At 41.5% G+C, this 23,631-nt stretch overlaps 1 protein-coding gene across 1 annotated transcript in view; it reads right to left on the bottom strand.

Moving 5' to 3' along the window:
* Positions 1-975: 975 nt before the first annotated feature.
* PDPN (podoplanin) overlaps positions 976-23,631 on the bottom strand; it is a 35,090-nt gene continuing 12,434 nt past the window's right edge. The window contains exons 2-6 of the mRNA XM_040263976.1: positions 12,089-12,207; positions 10,326-10,458; positions 4,253-4,291; positions 3,616-3,727; positions 976-2,802 (exon numbers count right to left, since the gene is read on the bottom strand). Of these exons, the coding sequence (XP_040119910.1) occupies positions 2,796-2,802; positions 3,616-3,727; positions 4,253-4,291; positions 10,326-10,458; positions 12,089-12,207 (410 nt within the window). The 3' untranslated portion in view covers positions 976-2,795. The remainder of the gene's footprint in view (positions 2,803-3,615; positions 3,728-4,252; positions 4,292-10,325; positions 10,459-12,088; positions 12,208-23,631) is intronic.

Here is a 23,631-nt window from a genome sequence, read left to right as displayed (position 1 = left end):
TAACTTCAGCACTGCTCGGTCCCCAGGCGTCTCTAAGAGAAGAGAGGATGGAGTTGCTTCCTTAAAGTGCCAGTACTCTTGGCAGTCTGTTTGGTCCCAAAAGTTCACTGCGGGTGGCGTGTATAAATTGACACTTGACATAGCGGATGGCCTGGGAGTCTGTGGGACTTAGGTGGATGTGGTTAGTTTTCTCCTAGAAAATGGAGTTTCTCCTGTTAGTTTCGCCTAGAAACAGGCACTCCGGATTCTAGACATTTGGCAAATTCAACAACCCTGCCTTAACAAAAACTGAGTATTATAAGGAAGGTATGATGCTAAATCCAGCCTTTACGAATAGAGATAGGGTTGGAGGGGAGAGACGCACGTGTGGCAGTAGAGTCCCATATGGGGCGGTGTGTGTGGGGGTGCGGGAGTAGGTAGACTGACGGAGGGCCTGGCCGCTCCAGTCTCTAGACGCTGCAGAGTGCTTGCGCTGAGAGTCAAGAAGCAGTATGTCCCAGGGACAGGAATTCTGCAGCAATGTGCATCCCAGGCCATAGGCAGTTAGAAAACCTCCTCAAGGGTTATTACCACCTTTTCTTAGGTGGTCAAGCCCTACCCTCCTGAGGTCAGGTTCCCAGGTAGGCTGACAGAAGCAAGGTATCCCTTTCCTGGCTCCAGTCTCCAGGGCAGAGAAATCAGGAGCCAGGAAAAACCTGGTTAACATTTTGTGACCAGAGTGAGCAAAACTAATCCCAAAGTTCCACTTTTCCTCCCATTCCTCCACTTGACCTTAACTTCCCTACTTTGGCAGAGCCCTGGGTAAAAGGTCCAGTTGTATTTCTTCCTCATGGATGTACCTCCTATGACCATTTATAATTCACTCCCAATCAAGTCAAGAGGCAGATGTTTATATAATGTGTAATCTTATCTGGAGATGTACTCAGGGGTGATCCAATCTTGATGGAGATTCCCAATCACAGATCTGACTCACTGTTATACTCAATCATCTGTTTTATTTTAAAACATGTCTACACTGCATTGAGCACAACACAGATGTGACCAGGAAACGCATAGCCCTGTCCCAGCAGGTGATGGGTCCAGTGTATGACTTGGGGTTGACTATTATTTTTCACAGTAAGAAAAAAAAAAAGAGAATAAGAAAGAAGAAATTAACATTATTCCCAACTCCTGTTCAGAAATCTGAGTGATGAAATGGAAGGGTATTTAAGAGATTCATAAAGCATTTCCAAAGCCCGTTTTCTCTATCAGTTGATGTTCAAATATTGAACCTGGGATATTGGACTAGCTGGACCTGAGTGACACAAGGGCACACTGTTTAAAATTACACCCACCCATTACTGCAAAAGGTAAGGGAACAGGCTGGGCTTTCTGACTGATAGTCTACTTTTCCTGTTTTATGAACCTGATGAATTCAGAGGCTATCAGAAATGTATAACCACAACTGTGACACAGCATCAGCTCAGCGTAAGCCCTTTTTGTGTAGGGGCGTGGCCTATGGGAAATGTCCTGAGCTGGATGGTGCCAATACAGAATTGTCAATCATGACCCCACTGAAATATGTGGGATCTCGTGAAAATCAGAAACAGCTTCCATTTTAAGATAAAGTCTCTAAATCCAGTTGCTTTTTAAAAATTAGCATTCCCATTTCTTTCCTCTGAAGCAGGAAGTCAATGCTAGGAAGCTGACAGGTTTTGTTTGTCACAAGCACACACAGGGTTTGGGGACCACTGCGGCTCTCAGTTCCTGGAACACTGGAGCCTCTGGCATCACTGGGCCTCCACAGCCTTTTTTGCATCCAGGGCTGAGGTCCTCATATTCTAGAACAAAGAAGCCAATATGAAGGACTTGGGTGATGGGGAAGTGAGAAGGTCACCCCGTCGGGTCTGGATCTCTATCATCTGAGGAAAATGGAAGTAAAAAATTTATACTTGTATACAAACAAACCTTTGACTCATCAAGTCATCGATGGAGAAGACAGCAGAGTACACCGAGACCCTTGGTGTGAGAAACAAAATGCCTTCCCCAAAGTAAGACTTCTATTTATGATCTAAAATAGGTCTTTGAAATGCTTTACCTGGACCAGTGAAAGCCAGTTGCTAATTACATATTATACAAGTATAATTTTTCTACTTCACTATCCATACCAAATCAGGCTCTAAAAACGGACCCCACTGGATTGGAATGTGTATGTTTAACAGATCAGAAACTGCAAAGGACTTATGCCACTAACCGACATAGCTCTACCCCCAAGGACGCCATTGCTATAAATATTTTCAGATTCCTTTGCATTTTAACAATAACAGAGGAGAGTCAAAACAAAGGCTAATTACAACGACAAAAACAAAGACAATTACAGCTTCTGACATTCACTGAATGATTGTGTTGGCCATAAAGTTTGTTCAGATTTTTCTGTAAGATCTTACGGTAAAAACCTTAACGAACTTTTTGGCCAACCCAATCTATTGTCTATTTAGTTACAAATCAGGTTTAACACAGCTTTGCTCCATTTTCTATGCATTTTGCCTTTTAAATCACACACAAAATTTATATTATAACAATATTTTTTTTCAAAAGACAAAGGCTTATAGGAGCACGTCTTATGAATACTCTTTCCTTAGGTTAGTTTTAGCGAGTGGAGGGATCACCGTGGATTTTGAGTGTGGTGGTGAAGCAATTCCACGGGTCATCTTCTCCATGTGCTCAGGGATGGGGCGAGGGGGCGGGGGGGGGGGGGATGTTGGAAACTCTTTTTTTAAAAATGTATTGGCAGGACAGCACAGTTCTTTAGCACTTTAGGGCCTGTGAAGACAAAGAGAAAGGTGATTGTCACTTCATTTACTGGCATTGTGACTACTAACCTGGTGAGTCATTGTTCTGATGGTCCTTTGTCTACATCTTCCATTTCTGGGTCCTGGGGCTCTTCTCTCCCTGCTCATCCCTCCTCCAGGCCTGATTCTCAGGATAAAATTCAGGCCTGACCTAGGGTCAGGTTCCCGGGCATTTCCAGACACATAAATCTGCAACTGTATTTCTCTGCTTGTGTCCCGTGACCACCCCCTCCCCCAGTCGTATAACATTTATTCTCTCCCCATTTAATCATATATTATCTCCCCAACAGAAATAAGAAAATGTTTTCCTCTGGCTGTGAATTTGAAATGCTCTGAATTCCTAGGAAATTTTAATGGAGAAATAACCCCTTTCCTTGGGTGCATGGGTGCATGTGGGTCAGGAGTGGAGGGAGGGGCCCCAGCACCAGTGAAATCCTCATCGGAACAGGGTCCTTGCTCTGCCACTAATGTTCTTCTGAGAACCACCTACCTCTGATGACTGGTAGTAGGGTGATTGGGTATTGTTAAAACTTGGTTTGGGTTTTCCTTCAAGTTCACTGAGTCGGAAAATTAAGAGGCCAAATTGGGTCAGACTGCAATGGCAATCAGCTGAAGAGCCATCTGGGGTGCTCTCTTGGAAACTTACAAGGGGACACTTCAGATGCAGTGCTTAGGGAGGTTGGTGGCTTCTGCACATGATCTTTATTTAGAGTGTGTATTAGTTCAAAGGTTGGAAACCACTCCCTTCATTTACCTATCACAAGAGCCTAAGGTTTATACTTACGAGTATCTTCCCGACATTTTCCGAACAATCACAGAGATGATTCCACCAATGACTGCAATGCCTAGTAAAACCCCGACAATGATTCCAACCAGGGTCCCCACTGAAAAGCCACCTGAATGAAACAGAAAAAAAAAAAAAGCAGAGTCCCCAATAAGCAATGTCATAGGCCCACTGTAGATAACAAATGATGCTCTATGTTTGTCCTCTATCTATCTAGTAGGAGGTGACTTAGAAGGGGAGAAAAGCTGGGGTTAATCTAATCACAGAAAGATTTCTGGATCTCAAGATATATCAAGAAGCATACCACTCTGACTAAGTGGCTTCACTGTTAATTACTAGGTAGCTTTTGTGTACATACGGCTATTAAATTAGCCCCTATTTCCATTCTTAGGAACCATAAATTGTGATATGACACCATTCTCCACAGCTGTTGTGAAGACTCACTTGTGATTTGCTTATTTTCAAATACAGGCAATTCCCTTTTCTCTCTTAAGAGATTTGAAACATTTTCAAAAGGTTTTCTGCTCCCAGTTGATTACAATCCAGGAAAGAATGTTAATTCATCACAAAGATTAAAGTTCAAAGAAACCTTCTTAAAAACTCCCCTAAGAATGTTTTGATAACAAAATCAACCCACCTTTCTGAGTGCTTTTTGGTTTTTCTCCATCTGTTTTCCCTATAAAGAGAGAGTTGCAATGATATAGAATTATTAGGAGTTAGTAACTATAATTTAACAATTGGCAGAAGATGGATTTACTCTAAGTGGAAGGTAGCAAAACACAAGCAAAGAGGATAATTTCTTAAGTAAATTGGATCAGGGGACTTTTAAGCAGGCTCTGACGTGATCCTGTCTTTAAAACTATTATTTATTGAATTTATGAATGCTTCTTCACACCCACGAGTCCATAGTTTTTCGGTAAACGTTACTTTTTTCACCACCCACTGTAGAGAGCAGAATCAAGGTAACTCGCCCAGAGAGATCTTAAATAAATGGCCAAAGATTTCAGAAGTTAGGGTGACAAAAGAATCCAAGGCTGTTATTTTTGGTCCAAAGTCAAGATCATGAAAAACTCACCCATTGGGAGGAGGTTTATTTTGAAGAAACATCATTTTGAGAGCAAAATGTTTTGGAAGTTGTGGTCAAGACTGTGATATCACCCATCTTGTGATATCAATTTCCTTTTCTTTCATAGAAAATCCAGATCTTACAGGGCACTTAAGCTTAATTAGTTTATTCAGTTTAGTTGCTGTCATGTCTGACTCTTTGTGACCCCATGAACTGCAGCACACCAGACTTCCCTGTCCATCACCAACTCCCGGAGCTTGTGCAAACTTGTGTCCATTGAGTTGGTGATGTCATCCAACCATCTCATCCTCTGTTGTCCCTTTCTCCTCCCAGCTTCAATCTTTCCCAGCATCAGGGTCTTTTCCAATGAGTCACTTCTTCCCATCAGGTGGTCAAAGTATTGGGGTTTCAGCTTCAGCATCAGTCCTTCCAATGAATATTCAGGACTGATTTCCTTTAGGATTGACAGGTTTGATCTCCTTTTAGTCCGAGGGACTCTCAAGAGTCTTCTCTGACACCACAGCTCAAAAGCATCAATTCTTCAGTGCTCAGCTTTGTTTATACTCCAACTCTCAGATCCATACGTGACTACTGGAAAAACCATAGCTACGACTAGACAGACTTTTGTTGGCAAAGTAACATCTCTGCTTTTTAGTAAGCTGTTTAGGTTGGTCATAGCTTTTCTTCCAAGGAGCAAGTATCTTTTAATTTCATGGCTGCAGTCATCATTTGCAGTTATTTGGGAGCCCCCCCAAAATAGAGTTGGAGAAGGCGATGGCACCCCACTCCAGGACTCTTGCCGGGAAAATCCCATGGATGGAGGAGCCTGGTGGGCTGCAGTCCATGGGGTCTCGAAGAGTCGGACACGACTAAGCGATTTCACTTTCACGCATTGGAGAAGGAAATGGCAACCCACTCCAGTGTTCTTGCCTGGAAAATCCCAGGGACGGGGGAGCCTGGTGGGCTGCCATCTCTGGGGTCGCACAGAGTCGGACACAACTGAAGCAACTTAGCAGCAGCAGCAGCAGCAAAAATAAACTCTCTCACTATTTCCGTTTGTTTCCCCATCTATTTGCCATGAAATGATGGGACCAGATGCCATGATCTTAGTGTTCTGAATGTTGAGTTTTAAGCCAACTTTTTCACCCTCTTCTTTCACTTTCATCAAGAGGCTCTTTAGTTCTTTTCCGCTTTCTGCCATAAAGGTGGCGTCATCTGCATATGTGAGGTTATTGGTATTTCTCCTGGCAGTCTTGATTCCAGCTTGTGCTTCATTCAGCCTGGCATTTCTCATGATGTACTTTGCATATAACTTTAATAAGCAGGGTGACAATATACAGCCTTGATGTACTCCTTTCCCTATTTGGAACCAGTCTGTTGTTTCATGTCCGGTTCTAACTGTTGCTTCTTGACCTGCATATAGATTTCTCAGGTGGTAGGTAGGGTGGTCTGGTATTCCCATCTCTAAGAGTCTTCTGCAGTTTGTTGTAATCCACACAGTCAAAGGCTTTGGCGTAGTCAATAAAGCAGAAGTAGATGTTTTTCTGGAATTCCCTTTGTATTTATGGCGCTATTATTATAGGATTTCTATCTGCAGCTAACTCTAATTTAGTGGTTCAAATGTGAATATTCTTATTTACCTAGCATGTGGATATAAGTTGCTTAACTATGAATACCTCTCTGGAAGTAAGAAATAACAATTTTTTCTTTAGATAATTTTTACACAATTCTATTAAAAAATAAAAGGCCTTTTGTTTCTCCCATCAACTTCTTGGTATACTGAGCCCTTCACTCCTCTGGGTGATAGTTGTTTATGAAGAAAAAGTCGAGAGGCCTTAATTTAATGAGACAACAGAGAGATGTGATTTAATCAGGCTCAGCCCTAGAATCTTAGCTCACGATTTGAAAAATATCAGATATCCAATACTCTCCTGATCAAAAGTGGAACCAGCCAACCATCAACTATAAGATGGTTACTTTTTCTAATGGTTGATTTGGAAAGAAAAGAAGTTATCCACTCTGTATCAGGTCCGTCTTCCAAAAAAAAAAAAAAAAAAAGACATCCTTTCAAGATGGCCCCAGAGTTGTCATTGTTCAATAGCTAAGTTGTGTCTGATTCTTTAAGACCCCATGGACTGCAGCCTGCCAGTCTCCTCTGTCCTCCACTATCTCCAGGAATTTGCTCAAACTAATGTCCACTGAGTCAAGTGATGCCATCTAATCATCTCATCCTTTGTTGTCCCTTCTCCTCCTGCCCTCAATCTTTCCTAGCATCAGGGTCTGTACCAAAGAGTCAACTGTTTGCATCAGGTGGTCAAAATACTGAAGCTTCAGCAATAGTCCTTCCAATGAATATTCAGGGTTGATATCCTTTAGGATTGACTAGTTTGATCTCTGTGCCGTCCAAGGGACTCTCAAAGTCTTCTCTAACACCACAGTTTGAAAGCATCAGTTCTTCAGTTCTCAGCCCTCTTTGTGGTCCAACTCTCACATCCATACATGACTACTGGAAAGACCATAACTTTCACTACATGGATGTTTTTTGGCAAAGTGATGTCTCTGCTCTTTAATGTAATGTCTAGGTTTGTTATAGCTTTCCTTCCAAGTAGCAAACGTCTTTTAACTTCATGGCCCCAGAGTATAGGTCCTTGAACCCATCTCTTCCTGCATGAGCTGAACCCATGGCTCTAGAACATTTACATGGAACTCAAGCTAATCATGCCAACTCACATAAAAAAAAACAGCTGGGAGACTTCTGGGTTTGAGGCCTGCCCAGAAGAAAGGTGTCATCGTATCAACTCCCTAAATGTTATACCTGGCTGACAACTACCAGTAGAGACAGGTCAAACATTTGCTTTTCATGTCTTAACATGGTGGCTCACGACACAACATACTGGGCTCATAACACAACATTATCACCATCATGACACCATTTTCCAGAAAATATCTTACCAAAATAAAGTTTTTGGATGATTCATCACTAAATTAAAGTTTACTAGCCTTATACTCCCTAAGCCTCTTCCCAATTACACCGACTGTGATCACTCGAATGTGTCATGCACATGAATATCATCAAACTTGGGCATTTGATGGTAAAGGCATTTGCAGTCCTAATAAAATTACCTCTTAAAAAGTCAAGTGTTTATAACTACATTTTAACTCACATGTGAAAATTTCTTGGAACACTGATGCATGAAGTAGGAATGTGCCATAAGTCACAGTATTTGTGACAGGGTGGGGAAGAGGACAGACAAGAAAGTAATCATGAGTATTTTCCAGGAAATTGAGATATTTTCTTTTTAAGGAATAGGAGAAATATTCTGGTATGATATTAAAAAAACACTCAACTTGGAATGGTCCATTTTCGGCTTGCCATGAATAAGCTGTCAGCTCTTGTTACAAATGATCAATGCTTCTCCAAAATTTTGAAATGTTTCCAATGATTAATTATATTGATTCTTTCCTTGTTTAACCCTATTTAGTTCGCTCTGGTGTTTAATGCCAACCATTTCTTTAGTATCTTAGAGTAACCCTTAGGCATCATTTTCTAAGCATATGATGAAACTTTTCTATCTTTGTAGCAAAATATGCATAATATAAACATTACTATCTTCACCACTTTAAAGTATACTCTTTGATGGTATTATGTACATTCACCTGGTGTGCAACCATCAGCCCCATCCATCTCCACAACTCTTCACCTTGCAAAACTGATACTCTCTACCCATCTCCATTCCCTCCCCTCCCCAAACCCTGGCAACCACCATTCTGCTTTCTATGATTTTGACTACTCTATTTCCTCATCTAAGTGGAATCACAGAGTATTTCTCTTTTGGTGACTGGTTTATTCCATTTAGTCCTCAAGGTTCATCCATGTTATAGCATGTGTGAGAATTTTTTTCCTATTAAAGGCTAAATAATATTCCATTGCATGTATATGACACATTTTGTTTACCCAATCATCTATTCATGGACAGTTGGGTTGCTTCCATGTTTCAGCTATGGTGTATAATGCTGCTGTGACCATAGGTGTACAAATACAAAGCATTTTAAAAATCTGCAAAAGTGCTTTAGAGTTTTAAAAACCAGATTGGTGACTGGGAATTGTATATCAAACAATAAGGAATAACTTTCTAGGTGTTCAGCTGTGCAACTGGCTTTAGGAATCATGGGTTCAGAGGAGGTCCTTATGTTTACTTTCATTTAAAGATGAAAACACCTAACTAGGTACATATGATAGGAAATTGCTCAGGTTAGCAAGAATTCATTGCCGTTACTAGAAGATTAGTCCCTTTTCTCTTCCGCCCTTATCTACTACAAAATAAGGCATATTTAAAAAATAGCCCAAACACCTGAATTTCTTTCAAGAAAGCTCTGGAAATAGGAAGCTCTTCCTCTTACTAGGTTATAATGGCAATCGTCTTTCCTCACAATCATTAGTGATGGTCTAAACCTCATAATAGTGATGCAGACTCAAAGTTGTCCTTCGGAATTTCTCCCCAAGGTGCGCCTCCATTCACATTGCTGCATATACCAGCTTAAAGTATAACCCCAAAGCCTGGTAAGACAGGCTTAGAATAGATTCTTGCATCATGTGTACAGATATGAACTCAAGGTACAGTAAGATGGTAAATGTTAGCAATGTTATTGCTGTTCAGTCGCTAAGTTGTGTCCAACTCTTTGTGACCCCATGGACTCCAGCACATCAGGCTCCTTGGTCCTCCACTATCTCCTGGAGTTTGCTCAAATTCATGTCCATTGAGTTGGTGATCCTATCAAACCATATCATCCTCTCCTGCTCCCTTCTTCTTTTGCCTTCAATCTTTCCCAGCATCAGGGTCTCTTCCAATGAGTTAGCTCCCTGCATCAGGTATTGGGAACTTCAGCTTCAGCATCAATCCTTCCAATGAATACTCAGGTTTTATTTAGTGTTAAGTGGCATGATCTCCTTGCAGTCCAAGGGAGTCTTCTCAAGCACCACAGTTCAAAAGCATCAATTCTTTGGCATTCAGCCTTCTTTATGGGCTAACTCTCATATCCATACATGACTACTGGAAAAACCATAGCTTTGACTATACAGGCTTTTGTTTAATATGCTATCTAGGTTTGGCATAACTTTCTTTCCAAGGAGCAAGTGTCTTTTAATTTCACTGCAGTCACCATTCATAGTGATTTTGGAGCCTAAGAAAATAAAATCTGTTATTGCTTCCACTTTTCCCCCTTCTATTTGCCAGGAACTGATGGGACTGGATACCATGATCGTGGTTTTTTGAATGCTGAGTTTCAATGTTAGGACAGAATCTACTAAGATATACATAGGTTGGCTAACTTTTACCCTCTTGGGTGTCAACACTAAGTTTTTTTGTGTAGCATTATATCAGCTTAGGGTCATCAATATGACACTAGTAGCTATCTCACTTACTTTTGTGGGGGCATTATCACTAGGTATCATTCAAAGTAGAGAGCAGAATTCAACAACCCAATAAATATGAACTCTGAACCTACCACACAAAGCTTGGTTCAAAATTAGTGCTTACATTCCAACACGTGCCATATTGATGATTATATTTGTCCCTGGATTTTGGGGAGTGCATTGATGGTGCAAAAGAAGATCAACCCATACTGGGGTGTCTGTTTTTCTTACCCTGGGAGTGACTAGTCACTGGTACATGGGTGTGGACTGTGCTCTTGGCAGGTGTGCTTTTGGCTGTTGGGCTTTCGGCAGTTGGTAGATCTTCTCTGTGACTGTGTGTTACATTCTCTGTTCCTGTTGGCATCTATTGGAGATGTAAAAGGCAAAACAGAAATAAGACTTAATACTGTAAAATATATACTCTATCTTATGTCAGAAATGGACTTAAAGTAGCATAAATATATAAGCTATATGATGACATAAATTTAAAGTGGAAACAAGATAACAAGCACAAGAAACAAGAGTGGAGACAGGAATAAAATCATGTCTATTCCAGAAATAAATCCCAAATGTTAAGCATGCTGACTTCCTGAGGTGTAACTTTTTAGAGAATACTGGGTCACTAGGCATTAATTCTTTTCCTCCCTTGAACTTGAAGGGTACTTTTTTTCCTGTAACATTTATTCAGCACATATTATGTTGTATTATTTTTAATGCCCTTTCTCCCCCAGAGCTTACCATTTGCTATGCCCTCTAAATACCACTGCATTAACACCACAAAAAAACCCTAAGAAGTAAGTTCTATTTTTTTTTTTTTTTTTAGTTATTTTTGGCTGCTTTGGGTCTTCCTTGCTGGGTGTGGGCTTCTCTAGTTGTGACTCGAGGGCTCCAGAGTGTGCAAGCTCGGTGGTTGCAGCACATGGGCTTAGCTGCCCCACAGCATGTGGGATCTTAGTTCCCCAACCAGGGATTGAACCCACATCCCTGCACTGGAAAGCAGATTCTTAACCATTGAACCACCAGGGAAGTTTCGAGAAGTAAATTCTATTATTAGCCCTATAATATGAACAAGGCTTAGAGAGATCAGATAATATGCCCAAGCTCACATAGCCAACAAGCAACAGAACAAGACTTGGAAATGGTTCTGTTCGACTCCAAAGTTCATGTCAATATAGCATTCAACAAGCTAATGAGTACAGGCAAAAAAACAAACAAACATAGATCAGTGGAATTATATCAAGCTTAAAAACTTTGTGCATCAAAGGACACAATCAACAGAATGAAAAGGTGACCTATGGAATGGGAGAAAATACTCACAAATCATATTATCTGATAAAAGTATATAGAACTCCTATACATGAATAACGAAAAAATCTAATAACTTGATTTTAAAAATGGGAAAAAAAGACTTGAGTAAATCAATCTCCAAATATGGTACACAACGGCCAACAAACATACAAAAGATACTCAATTGCACTAATTATCAGAGAAAAACAAATCAAAAGCACAATGAGATTATCACCTCATACCAGTTAGGAGGGCTACTATCAGAAGAACAGAAAATAAACTGGAACCATTGTGCACTGTTGATGGGATCGTAGAATGGTTGCAACGCTAGGGAAAACAGAATGGAGGTCCTCAGAAAAATTGAAAATAGAACTAGCATATGATCCAGCAATGCTACTTCTGAGGATAAACCCAAAAGAATTAAGAGCAGGGTTTGGAAGCTATTTGCACGTCCATGTTCACAGCAGCATTATTCACAATAGCCAAGAGTTGGAAGCAATCCAAATGCATGAAGAAAATGTAATATATACTTACATACAGTGGAATATTATTCAACCTCCAAAGGGAAAATATTCTTACACATACTACAACATGGATTAACACTGGGGGCATTATGCTCAAGTATACTGAAATAAGCCAGTCTCAAAATATCCTTGCATGTGATCACATGCCTATGAAGCAACTTCCTCTCTTCCTGCTACACTCACCGGAGTTGCCAAGGATTCTTTACTGGCAGCTGGGGTTGTCATGTAATCTTCCACACCCAGGGTCGTCTTCTCATTTTTTACCCCTGTAGTCACATCATCTTCTGGCCGGACTGTGCTGGCTGAAAAGGGGAGACTGAGTCAGACCTCCAGGTGAAATCATATGGGCAGGCCTAACTGGTCAGCTACAATCAGATTTTTTTTTTTCCATTTCTTTTGGGTATTTTTTCCTTTTTAGGGAGTTTTCATTCTGGCTTAACACAAACCATTCTACATATATAGAACAGCCTGGTCATCTCCATTGTAAAAGAAAGGAAGATGGGACTCCAAAAAGGTGAAGCAGCAAGACCCTCCCTGGTTCCCACTGAGGCGTGCTGGACAGTGGGGTGTGTGTGTGTGTGTGTGTATGTGTGTTTACACCTTGACTTTTCTTTCAATAATGAACCTGATTCTTTCTGGTGCCATTTCATATAAAGAATTAATGCATTTGGGTTAATAGAATTTCATATAGACCCAGAAAAATTCTCAATTAGAGTCTGGAAAGATTTTTGAACATATTGATTAGTAGGCTCTCTGTTATAAAGAGTGAAGTAAGTTGGAAAGAGGAAAATAAATATCATATATTAATACATATACATGGAATCTAGAAAAACAGTACTAATGAACCTATTTGTAGGGCAACAGTAAAGACACAGACATAGAGAACAAACTTGTGGACGCGGTGAGGAAAGGAGAGGATGGGGCGAATTGAAGACAGTAGCATTAACATATATACATTATCATGAAAGTGTCAAACTGTTAGTCACTCAGTGTCCAACTCTGACACGCCATCGACTAGCCTGTCAGGCTTCTCTGTCCGTGGAATTCTCCAAGCAATACTGGAGTGGGTTGCCATTCCCTTCTCCAGGGGATCTTCCCGACCCGGGGCTCAAACCCAGGTCTCCTGCATTGCAGGAATGGTCTTTACCGTCTGAATCACTCAGGAAGCCCCATCCATTACCATATGTATTAATAAAATAGATACCCAGTGGAAATTTGCCGTATGCCTCAGGGAGCTCAACCCAGTGCTCTGTGATAACCCAGAGAAGTAGGATGGGGTGGTAGTTGAAAGGAAGGTTCAAGTGCAAAGGGACATATGTATACCTATGGCTGATTGATTTTGATGTGTGGCAGAAACCAATACAACATTGTAAAGCAATTATCCTCCAATTAAAAATAAATACATTAAAAAAAGAAGTAAAATAAAGCTAGATAGTAAACTTAAAAAAAAAAATTGATTAGCAGGCTATATCCCAAACCTACTAAATCAGAATGTCAAAAGGTGGGTGTTCCTTCTTGTTAAAACCAACCTTGTGCTCCATTTGATTTTGAGACTGCTGTCTGCTTAAATGATTAAGCCCACTGGCTCTAACTACAGACCTCATACAGATAGACACAGAGGTTGACATAGAGTTCAACCTCTTCTTTTACAGTTGGGATCATCATCTACAAGGGACGATCAGTAATATACTTATAAGAGTGCTGAGATAACTAACAGAACTTTTAGTGCACCCAGAGCTAAACTAGAGAGAGACCTCACAGCCCCTGGCCATGGCTTTTCTGCATTACCACTGGACGAATGACCCTGTTGTGCCAATGAGAAAGGTTTCCAGAGGAGCAGGGAGTAGGTGGGGTGGGACCGCAAGTTGAATTCCAGGACGCAGGGAGGACAACTTGAAGTGGCCTTTTCTTCATCCTCTATTGCAATGATTGGAGTTTATCCTGACTGAGTAGGAATGCCATCTCAATTCATCAATAACCCTTTTCACAAGTTAAACCAAATCTGACTCACTGGTCATGGGTTACCTCCCCAGACTCAGATTGGCTCTGGAAGAAATTTCGTGACTAAGTACAGTTGCAAAATAAGCAAGCACACACAGCTCAGGAGCAAGAGGGAGGGGGTGGTTGGAGACTTATGTGCTTAATTAAAGAACAGAGGTCCGGCCCTTGCCTTAAAATTCCTTCTTTCTCTTGTGCTTAGATATAGCTCAGCCAAAGGCACAGCTGATAAATATTTGATCACAGCTTCTTTGCTGATGCACAGAAGGAAGCCTCTAGAGTAAATTCTCTTGTTTCATGAGGCTTCTCTTTGCATTGAGTACTACCGATCTGGTGCTGCCAATCAGTGCTTCCCAAGCGTATGCATTTTTTTCTCATCTGGGGTGGGGAAAGGCTTTCATTAGTTATCAACTAACTGATACCTCAATGCCAGCAAATATGTTGCTCCCTTTCTGGCTGGTTGCTGGGGTGGGAGTAGGGGTAGTGATCAGCTCTCAATAAGGATTTAAGATTATGATCTCAATAAGGATTTAAGATTATGATCGCAGCAAATGTTGAATGTATTTATCAACTTCAAGGGGAAATATCCCTTTGCCAGGAGAGCAGTCTTTATTAAAAAACTTAGCATTCTATTTTCTTTTCTTCTACTCCAGGTTCAAATACACTTAACAAACCATCCATTTAAAAACATTTTTTGGTGTGTTCAGCAAAATCACTTACCATATGGCATCCTCTAGCTTTAAAAAGCAAAACAAAACCACCCTTGCTTAAAAAAAAATAAGTACAGGATTAAGTTAGTTAAAGTTGAATTCTTTCGTAGAAAGTTCAGTTCATTGAAAGCCTAACGATAAAAATTCTTTTTTGCTCTTTTCTACCCTTGGCCCACAGAGCCAAGGACTAAAATTGCTCTGAATAGACAAAAGGGCATTTTATGAATGACACTCATGATGAAGAGGCATGTCTTTTGTCTCACTGCCCTGGCATTCTTTTTGCTCCCTGGGAAAGTTGATCTTTAACAAGAGATGTTCACTTGTCCCTCTCATTATTTCGGCTGAAGGCTTTGTGGATGAACTGCTGAGTGTCCAGCCAGCATTTGACATCCTTTTCTCTTGAATGGTGAAATTCAAATCATGTGTTGCTGTCTTTCCTCTCCAATCATTTTCTTCTTCCTAAGACACGTGTGCGCGTAGTCAACACACACATCTGTTTATGTAAAGGCAGTGACAAACCTGCCATAACAGTCTGTTCTAGAGTGATGTCCCCTTGTGCTCACATGAACACCTTCCTGCCACTCCCAGCCTCCCCTAGCCTGTGGGTCAGAACCAATGGAAATTTTCAACTGTCTATAAGCCATCCATGTGCTTTGGAATTGGTGTGTACATGTTCTCTTTTAAAAACTACTATTTCTAAGAAGATGATGTGATAAATTGATTTGACCCTAAGGTGTTTAAGTTTGAGAGCCAATAAGCACTTAAGAGATGTTTATTGGGGATGAAAGTGCTAGTTATGAATCATTTTTTTTTAAACTATGAAAGTATGACAACACATTGACAGGAGATATGGAAAATACAGAACAAAGTTACATTGTTCTGCATTTTCATATGTATTAAAATTACATATTACAATTATTTTTTAAGTAGATAAATTAAGATTTTTAGTTGGAGCTTCAATATCAAACTCTCAAAACTTCATAGAATGAATAGACAGAAAAGCAGAAGGATATAGTTAGACCTGAAAACCACTATGAACCAATTCAACATAATTAAGATTTATACAATTTTCACACAACAGGAGGATACAAATTCTTTTCAAGTTCCCATAGACTATAAACCAGGAGACACTAGAAAATATCCAGGGGCATAAAACAAGATGCAAAAATTTCATGGCCTAAAGGTATTGGGATCATTCAGTCTGTTCTCTTATCACTGTGGAATTATGTTAGAAATCAGTATCAAAAGATATTTGAAAATAGCCCAGATTTCAAATGCAATGTGTCATTTACCAAGAGAGATCTTTGATTTAGCCATTGAAAGCCTCAATAAAGTTAAAACACTGAAAACACACAGGGTGATTACAGAGAAGGAACCATTAAATGGTAACTATCAAACTGAGAAATTAATAACAAAGATACTTTAAAAACTTCATGTATTTGGAAATGAAATGTCCACTTTTAAATGATAGGTATATCTAAGAAGCCATAACAAGGAAAATTAGAGAATATTTGTAACAGAATAAAAATGAAATGAGAATTTATCAGAATTTGCTGCATGCAGCTGAAGCTGCTGGATATAACTAAATATTAACACAAGTGAATCATTTTTATCTTTGCATCAAAATCTAATAACCCAAAGAAATCATTCTAGTTTCCATATATTTATGGGATGGCATTTCATTTACAATATTTAGAATTTGATGGAGCATGAATTACACTGTCACTGTGATTATCTTACAACAGTCCCCAATTCTTGATTAAGCCTTTGAGTAAGCGTTTTCAATCTTTTGGTTTTATTTACATTTCTCTGATTTGTGGTGCTGAGTTGTTCCTTACGTTTGCTGGTTGATGGGAGTGTCTTCTTGAGACCATTTTTCTTTTACGGTATTCATCTTTAAATGATTTTTAAATCTTCTTATGCCTTAAGAATATATTCTTGCATTTCCTTCCCATTTAGGTCACCACAGAGCACTGACTAGGGTTCCCTGTGCTATACTTCAGGTTCTCATTGGTTATCTATTTTATACATAGTAGTGTATGTATCAGTCCCCATCTTCCAGTTCATTCCCCTTTCCACCTGGTCTCCATACCTTTGCTCTACACATCTGTGTCTCTATTTCTGCTTTGCAAATAGGTTCACCTGTACCATTTTCTAGATTTCACATTTACGTGTTCATCATATTTGTCTTCTCTTTCTGACTTACTTCACTCTGTATGACAGGGAACTAATATCTAACCTTTTCTGGCATCTAATCAATATATTACATGGCTAATTGGTTCATAGCACTCATCTGGCACCATTAAATTAATCCAGAGGGGACTTTCCTGGTGGTCTAGTGGTTAAGAATCTACCTGCCAACACAGAGGACTTTTGATCCCTTGTCTGGGAAGATTCCACGCACCACAGAGCAACTAAGCCTGTGTGCCACAACTACTGGGCCTGTGCTCCAAAACAAGAGAAGCCACCGCAATAGGAAGCACACACATGACAAGTTAAGAGTGGAGTAGCCCCTACTTGCTGCAACTAGAGAAAGCCTCCACACACCAATGAAGACTCAGTCCAGTCCAAAATAAATAAAAATAAATTAACCCAGAGAACTGAAATAGCAATAGGAAAAAGGAAATGAAGCAAATGCAACCTAAGCTCAAGTCGCATTTAACAAAATCAGGAAATGAAGCGTATTTCTTTAAGTTTTCTGGGATAGAATAAAGTGATAAAATATATATTCTTTGGAACAGATGCTGCAATAATTTTTTTAATTAATTGGCATTTGCATATATCTCATAAGTGGCAAGGTCTGCCATTAGTCAAACTTATTAAGCTTGTTTTGTCTGAATATCATACAAACTCTTTCTCAAGACTATGTAAATATTCATCCACATTTTCTATAAGTTTTTGTTTTTACACTGAATCTTTCTATTTGTCCTGTGGTTTATCTTGAAGCATGATGTAAAATGGGAATATAAATTTGATTTTCATCCAAAAATTAAGCTGGTGTGTTTGTCCCCACTTACCAGATGAGCAAAGTGAGGCTGGCAAAGACCTTCCTTGACCAACCTTTGTTGAACCTCCTCTGAGCCCTCCTCAGTGAGGCCATGTCCTCAGGCTTCAGTGTTCATCATTACAGAGTCTAGTTTCAGCAAGAACCCTGCTAAGTCAGTTTATAGAGAATCACTTGATTCTCTCTAATCAAGTTCTCCATCTCCCACCTTTGATTTCTAAATCCGCCTTTAGCAAGAATCCTGTTAGGCTAGTTTAGCAAGAATCCCCCTACCTTTGAGGTCTCTTCTTCACAATTTTCCATCCACTGCCCCTCTCTCTGCTTCTTGGCTATGAATCCTCAGCTGTCCCCACTGTACTCAGAGTTGAACCCCATCTCTCTTCCCTGAGGCAACAGTCTTGAATAAAATCTTCCAAATGTTTGAACAAGTGCCAGAATAACTTTCTTTAACAAGGTCAGAAGTAGTTGGCCTGGTCAGTGAGCAGATGCAAAGCCAAGTGTTTTGGACTGCTCGTTGGCCCCTCAAACCTTTTTTGTGCCTCTGGGGTAGCTGTTGCCTGGAAAATGCCCTTCCTTGGGTTCTGACATCCTTCCTTTTCACCCCCATCCTCACTCTCCCTTAAATTATAATCCTGGTTATAGAAAGCAGTTGCTTCCTTGAGCATCTCACCTCCTCTTATGAGACACCATCTGTTAGAATCCTTCAGTCTAATTATGTAGTGACCACAATCTCTATTTCCTCAAATGAGTTCCCTTTCTAGGACTGAGGTTCCAGAAGTGGCAGGTTAGAAGACAGGCGTGGTCTGCCTTACAAAAGCTGAACTTCTCAGAGCCGAGGTACTCTTGGCTCTACAAAAAAAGGCAGCAGCAATGATGGGATGGAGATTGGAGCCTTTCTGAGTTCACCTCTATTTTCCAGAATATTTATTGCACGCCTACTACATGCTGGGGGCTTCCCTGATAGCTCAGGTGTAAAGAATCTGCCTGCCAGTGTAGGTGAAGTGAGTTCAATCACTGGGTCAGAAAGATCCCCTGGAATCTGGAGGAGGAAATGACAACCCACTCCAGTAATCTTTTCTGGGAAATCCCATGGATGGAGGAGCCTGGTGGGCTACAGTCCACAGCGTTGCAAAGAGTCGGACATGACTGAGTGACTAAACAATGATACCTGCATGTTGGGCCCCATTCTTGGCACTGGAAACAGAAAAGTGAACCAGGTGAGGTCTCCATTCTCATGGATTTGGATACTGATGGGGTGGGAGAGGAGGAGGGGCTCTCAACAGGCAGACAAGGAGAATCTCAAGCTGGTGCTCCTGCACCCGCTTCAGATCTCTGCTTAAAGGGCATTTTCTCAGGAGGCTTCTTGACCACCCACTGAAATCATAACATACCAATTAGTGAATTAGTATATTCACTGACTATCCCTCTAGAACATAAGCTCAGTAAAGGCTGTTTCATCTTGATGTCCCCATCGTCTATGATACTGGCACAGAGTAGACACTCAATATTTGTCGAATGACTGAGTGATCTCCAGGTAAGTGAAAAGCTGGTCTCGCTAACCCTGAAGCCCAGATTGCGGCACCACACACTTGAGAAACAGGCTGATCAATGTGGCTGGCCAGTGAGAGACAAGACCGGGGAGGGGTAGAGGGCCAGACTGGTGGAATTCTGTACACAGGGGTTTTGATTTGAACTTAATTTTATAGCCAGAAGATGCTGAGTGTGGGAGGGACCTAATTCTAGCCCCAGGAGCCACTCTAGTGCCACAGAATAGATGCAGGTGTTGGGGAAGGTGCCAGGGTCAGACTGAAGCTGAACATCACTTAGACTGTTGTCCAGGCAGAAGTGGGCAGTGCTTACACCAGGGCAGAGCAGCAGGAAGGGAAAGAACTGGACAGGTAATAACTGGAAAGCATCTAAAGTCACTATCCCAACAATCGGAAATAAGCATGAAACCTCAGAGGTGAGACTTTTACCGTCTGTTGCCATTCTGTGGATAACATTTAGAATATGAATGGATGAACTGAGTAAAGCAGGATGTTCCCAAATGGTGCTGAGTCCTTTGCTAGATTTTACCTCATGCTTTTTTGGGGGGGTGATAAGCACTCAATCCTAAAGGAAATCAACCCTAAGTATTCATCAGGACTAATGCTGAAGCTGAAACTCCAATACTTTGGCCACGATGCAAGGAGCTGACTCATTGAAAAAGACCCTGATGCTGGGAAAAGATTGAAGGCAGGGTGAGAAGGGGATGACAGAGGATAAGATGGTTGGATAGTATCACTGACTCAATGGATGTAAATTTGAGCAAACTCTGGGAGATGGTGAAGGACAAGGAAATGTAGCATGCTGCAGTCCATGGGGTCGCAAAGAGTCGGGCATGACTTAGCAACTGAACAACAATAACCAATTAACAATGTTGTGATAGTTTTGGGTGAACACCAAAGCAGTTCAGCTATACATAAATGTGTCTTCACTCTCCTCCAAACTTCCTTCCTATCCAGGCTGCCACATAACTTTGAGCAAATTTCCTTGTGCTACACAGTAGGTCCTTGTTGATTATCCATTTTAAATAGAGCAGTGTGTACCTGTCCATCCCAAATTCCCTAATTATCCCTTCCTGCCATCTTTCCCTCCGGCAACCACAAGTTCATTCTCTTAAGTCTGGGATTCCACTGTGTCTTTTGAGGACAGACTCCTAAGTCTCCTTCGTAAGTTTTGGCAAAGAGCTTCTGTCCACTTTCCATCTCCACGTGAGGGAGAAGTTCCCCGTGGTCCTTTTTCTATTGACCTGAAGCTTCAGAATTGAACGGCTGGAGATTAAAGTGGGAAAGTTGATTTTAAAAGAAGTCAAGCTGAGTTACCCTCAGGCTTTCAAAGAAAACTGGTAGATTAAGACATCTTTCATGCTGTCTGGATTTTCTAGCATCTTGAGCTGCTCCAGCATCTAAATGCACAAATAACCCTTTGAAGATGGATGACTGCATGGCCTTGGAATGACTTTTGTGGCCATCGAGAAGTAGAATGCTCTTTTTCTTTTCTTGCAATATCCTAGGAGGTTCTGGATTTTCCCTGTAGGAAAAACTGTAAGATAACTTACAAACAAATAATTCCAGTGAAATTTGGGAGATGTAATGTTTTTAGAGGGAGGTCAAAACATCTATGTAGAAAACAAAAACAAAAAGGTCTGCTTCTGATCCTTTGCCCAGGCACAGGCTTTTACATATTATTTTTCTATCATGTTTCAAAACTGTGCTCAGAAGCCTGAAAATAAACACACCCCAAACTGCAGGGAGGTGCCAATCTCCAATGTTTTCCAACTTTCTGTAGACCACCCACCGTGACCTCCAAGATAACTCAGATCTTTATACTATCTTTCATCTTCATTCAGAACGTCCCAAATAGCTGTTTGATAGCGCTCCCTTAAGTTACCATGAATTGGGTTTCTGCAACCGGAATAAAAGGTGTTTGGACTTCGCTTTTATTTATCACATCTTTTGAGTGACCCCTCTGGCCTCACAGGCTGGCCCACATCCAGAACTTGTACAGCCTTTCTTGGGAATATTGAAAGACGTTTGCTAATCCAGAGCCCTACATCTGACCATCAACTCCTGGCAGACCCAGGGTTGTGGTCAGTACAATCACTGATGTGGTCAATGGGTTTCCCACCCACCTCCACCCCTTCCAAGGATCCTGGTAAATTGCTTAGCAGATCAAAGTTTGGACCACGGAAAATCTAGGCAACTCTGAGAGGGCTTAGCCCCACCACTCAGCATCCCATAGGGATGAACGCACTCTTAATTTTCCTCCAGGCAGTACAGTACTACTCATAGCGCATACCACCCCATATTCCCCATATCTGGCACCATAGTAAGTATTTAGTAGGCGTTTGTTGAGTGACTGACTGAATGAGTACACTTCTAACATTCCTTGTAACATTCCTGCCACTGTCCACTGTGCTTCACCCATGAGTTGTCAAACGCCTTCTCCTGATGAAAGAGACAGCAGGGCTGAAAATAGGATACTTCTCCTATAAGGACGAACTTTGCTGCTCTGCTCTTTGATGTTTAATGAGCAGCAGCCTGCCCACTAACTGTGTCCGGTCCTGTCAGTCCCTCCAACACAGGGCTGAGACTGCTCAGTTGGCATCGGCAACGTGTTCCTCTCCCATAAAAATCAAGAGAAACATGTCAAGGCTGCAGAGATCAGACAAGTGTCACTAGTTCCTCTAGAGAAATCAGAAGAAACGCTACACATTAATATTTGGAGCAGTGACCATCCCCTGACTTCAGAGAAGGGGCTGTTATGCTCAGTGGCCCAAGGATGCCTTTCGGGGGGGAGCAGTTTTCTTTGGGCTCTGGGTGGGGTGGCCCTTCTTGGTCACCTCCCAAAGTTGAAGGCAGTGTTCTGAAAGTCTCTGCAGCTGAGCACAGCAATCAAGAAAGGAGAGGGGCTGGCGATGGCTGGGGACTCCTGTTTTATTTCAGAAGGAAGGACTCATGCCAAGTCATTGGCAGGTGGAAGGTGCAGACTCACAGACCATAAGATACGCCTCCAACCACATCCACTCTTTCCCCTTCGATGGAGGGAAAGGAATCGAGACCTACCGCATAAACTTTACCAGTCTTCCCAGTTAATTCCCATGGCCACCTATGAGGAAATTAGTTTAATTTTTGTTTAGTCACTCAGTTGTGTCTGACTCTTTGTAGACCACCAGGCTCCTCTGTCCATGGGGTTTCCCAGGCAAGAATACTGGAGTGGGTTGCCATTCCATTCACCTGCCTTGGCAGGTGGGTCCTTTACCACTGAGCCACCAGGGAAGCCCCAGATATTTTAATAATGGTGACCAAACATTTGTGCCAAGCACTCTCTCTTGATCTTCACAAAAGCCTTGAAAACTAACATCTCCCTATTTTGTAAATGAGGATGGTGGGGCTGAGAGTAAGCCACCCACCCCATGTAGTCAGCAAGGGGTGATGCAGGGGTTACACATCAGGATCTGTCAGACTCCAGAGAAATCCCCGGCTCTAACCACTGTGTAACACAGCCCTCATGTGTAGTGGTCACTTTTCCACAGCTCCCACTCATTTTCCTCCCCAACTCAACTCCATCACTGCCCATCCAGACCCTACCTACGGTCCAGGTGAAACATCTCTTTCCTCAGAGACCACTCCTCCCCGCAACATCTCCCACCAAGGTGTCAGGAGGAAGTACCCTCCTCTAAACTGGTGTTGCTATTGTTCAGTCACTAAAAGTCATGTCTAACTCTTTGCAAGCTTAATTCATGTAAACTCAACTCATGAGCTCCCTGTGTTATACAACAACTTCCCACTAGCTATTTTTATTTTCTCCACAGACTGCAGCACGCCAGGCTCCTTTGTCCTTCACCATCTCCCGGAGTTTGCTCAAACACGTCCATTGAGTTGGGGATGCTATTCAACCATCTCATCCTCTGCTGCCCTCTTCTCCTTTTGCCTTCAATCTTTCTTAGCACCAGGGTCTTGATAACTCTGCATTCAAGACTTTCTCCCTGCTAGCAGTCTCTGATAGCTGAATGAATGAATATTTACACTTTTTAGGACTGAGGAGAATGAATCAACTTACCCACTCACTCCAACTGCAAACAGGGCTCAGGACCCCCTCTTCAAATGTTAAAACTTGAGGTTGTTGGTTACAACCCCAATCAAGATTACTCAACCTGAGGGAAGGTCTCTCTCTTGACCAAAAGCAGAATGTTCTCAGTAAAGGAGGAAATGAGTCCGTAGTGCTGTAGACTGGAATCAACACTGTTGTATAACTTTTCTGGAACCTGGCCGGGAGGCCACCTCTTAGGGAGAATCGCTTAGTTATTAATACTTGAATAATCAAATGACTAAGGCCGGCTTTAGAAGTGCTGGCTTGGAACACAGCATCTCAACTGTGTTGGGAAACCCTCACCATCTGCTCGGAAACCGAGCTTCTGATTCATGCAGGGCTGTCAGCTGAGCGGGCCCTGATTTCGCAAGAGTGAAAAG

Source organism: Oryx dammah, unplaced genomic scaffold (genome assembly GCF_014754425.2).
Source record: "Oryx dammah isolate SB20612 unplaced genomic scaffold, SCBI_Odam_1.1 HiC_scaffold_21, whole genome shotgun sequence".
NCBI classification, from domain to species: Eukaryota; Metazoa; Chordata; class Mammalia; order Artiodactyla; family Bovidae; genus Oryx; species Oryx dammah.
Note: the sequence above shows the minus strand (reverse complement) of the source record. Positions and strands in the feature narration are given on the sequence as shown.